The sequence below is a fragment of the Cyprinodon variegatus genome, unplaced genomic scaffold (assembly GCF_000732505.1).
Source record: "Cyprinodon variegatus isolate N-32 unplaced genomic scaffold, C_variegatus-1.0 Scaffold155, whole genome shotgun sequence".
Lineage (NCBI taxonomy): Eukaryota > Metazoa > Chordata > Actinopteri > Cyprinodontiformes > Cyprinodontidae > Cyprinodon > Cyprinodon variegatus.
In genome coordinates, this window is record NW_015150608.1 from 1,057,079 (window position 1) to 1,059,493 (window position 2,415).

General features: G+C 41.5%; 1 protein-coding gene across 1 annotated transcript in view; it reads left to right on the plus strand.

Annotated features, from left to right (window-relative positions):
* LOC107086515 (microtubule-associated protein 4-like) overlaps positions 1-2,415 on the plus strand; it is a 146,490-nt gene that overhangs the window by 131,288 nt on the left and 12,787 nt on the right. Inside the window, exon 11 of the mRNA XM_015377503.1 lies at positions 1,370-1,674. Within this exon, the coding sequence (XP_015232989.1) occupies positions 1,370-1,674 (305 nt within the window). The remainder of the gene's footprint in view (positions 1-1,369; positions 1,675-2,415) is intronic.

Genomic DNA, 2,415 nt, shown 5'->3' on the forward strand with positions numbered 1-2,415 from the left:
CACTGCCTTCCTCACCTGGCATGAAGATAAACCACTCCCCTTCGTGGGTTTTTAAATGTCACAATAAAAGTCATATCTTTCTCACAATATCAATTAACTGAACATATAAAAATAGCATTTTTTAATCCTTTTAAATCCCTTAGAATCATTAAATCAAAAACAATATTTATCTTACTTATGAATTCGCATATTCTTAAATAAAATAAAAAATAAATATTCTAACTCAAATAAACTGCATTTAGGCTCCTACACATCCCATATATATTGGGGTGGCGTGTAGGGGGGCTGAGAGGGGGAACGGTTTACTGTGGCCATGCATGTCGCAGAATGCTACCTTTGGTGCGTTCTAATGGTTGCCGAGGGCCCCAACCTGTAGGCAGTCCCCTATAGCGCTGCCTTTATTCTGTGGAAAGATAGGAACCACACTGGAAAAAATCTAAATCTAGATAAGGAATTCTTTCTTAAAATAAGTGCATTTGTTCTTGGATTGAGGAGATAAAAGAGACATTTTGCCAGTAGGACAAGACAATTTACATTTGATATAAGAAAACACAATTGCATTGCCTTATTTCAAGTGCATATTATCCAATTATCTTATTTTAAGAGTAAAAATACTCATTCCATTGGCAAACTGTCTCATTTACCTACTCAAAATAAGGTTAAATAAACTTAATTTGAGACATTTTTACTCATTTCTAGATTGTTTTTCCATACAGGCAGAATACAGTTTGAGATATCAAAAAACAAAAAAACTCAGCGCAAGAAAAGCAGATGTAAAACGAGACAGACATTTCAGCAGAAGGAAAATATTGGAGGCTGGAGCCACATGAAAGTCAATCTGACATTTGAGATGTCTAGATTCTAGACGCTTAACAGGTTCCATATTCTATCCATGTAGTGAATTGAGGTAGGGCTTGGATGTGTGACTTGACCAGAGATCCGATGTTGTGGCGTAGTAAGACACAGATTGCTGCTCATTTTGCACCGATTCTCTGCACTCATTGTACAAATGAGGGAGCGCTGAGTTAGAGGAAAAATTGGGGCCAAGAACTTCCTATGGATCAAGATTAGCGAGCAGCTGTTTGAAGTCAGGTTTTTCAGCTGCAGACAACAGCAGCACATCCATCGCTATGAAGCATTAGCTTATCAATTAGATTGAAATGGCTTTTCAGGATCATATGTCATGGTTGTCTATCGTAATCATCAGGTGTCAACCGGAATTTGTGGGATATGCCACGTTAGATGAGCCACAGACCAACGCTTCAATTTCTAGATCCAAATCAGAGGAAGTAGAGAATTTGCTCTAAGATAGAAATATCTATTCAAAGCGAGCCACATTTTAAAGCTTTGTATAAAACTTTCCCTCCAGCCGACTCTACCAAGCTGAAGACCACTACCACCGCCTCAAGGAGCGCATCTTCCACCACTACTGCTTCTCGCACTCGGACAACGGCAGCCAAGCCAGCTGCTCCGTCCTCCACCACGGTCACCACAGAGAAGAAGCCTCTGGTGCCCCGCACCACACGGCCCACTTCATCGATCACATCCACCACGACTAGCACCGCCACCAGGCCCACGGCTCGCCCAGGCACGGCTCCGGCTCCTGACATTCGCAATGTCCGCTCAAAGATTGGCTCCACTGACAACATGAAGTACCAGCCCGGCGGTGGGAAGGTAGGTCCTGCTGTGACGTCTTATATCGCTGTCCCGCTCCCAGCATGCTAGTTGGGATCTTGATGCTTGTTTACTAACTGTAAGTATTGTCAAACTGCAGAGTCTGTGATTAACATGGTTTGAAACCTTCTGGTGATTATCTCTTAACTTCTATTTCTTCTTAACCCTCTTCTCTTGGAGGAGGCGTCTCCAAGAGCAACCAGTTGTTAACTTGTTGAGTCCGGGTCGATTCAACCTTCCTTTCATTTTATGGAATGGGGAGTCATTTGGGTTCTTTGTTAACCTGCACTTTTCTAAACCAAAACAATTGTCTTGTGTAGCGCATCTTAACAAGTCATGTAGGGCACCTCAAAAAGTGCAATTTTTAGATCCATGACTAGAATATAGAAAACTAAACCGTTGGTTATTTGTGTGCGTATTACTGGTAAAAACCGATGCATTGATGCTGGACAATCTACCATGACATTCAGGAACACTGGTTATGAACCAAAACTATGAGAGCAGGAAGAGTGAAGGGAGGAAATGACCTGCAATCAACAGAAATCATCTCAGTCTTAGTTTTCTTGGGTTAATCGTTTTTTCTCACCTCTCACACCGTCTCTTGCATGTTAGCTAACTTCCATTAACCAAAGCTTTGACTTGAAACAAAGGAAGCATGACTTTCTGGTGGGTATGATCAGACCAGCATACCCATAGTCAAAACCAGTTTATCCCTTTAGTTTATCACTTTAGTTTATCACT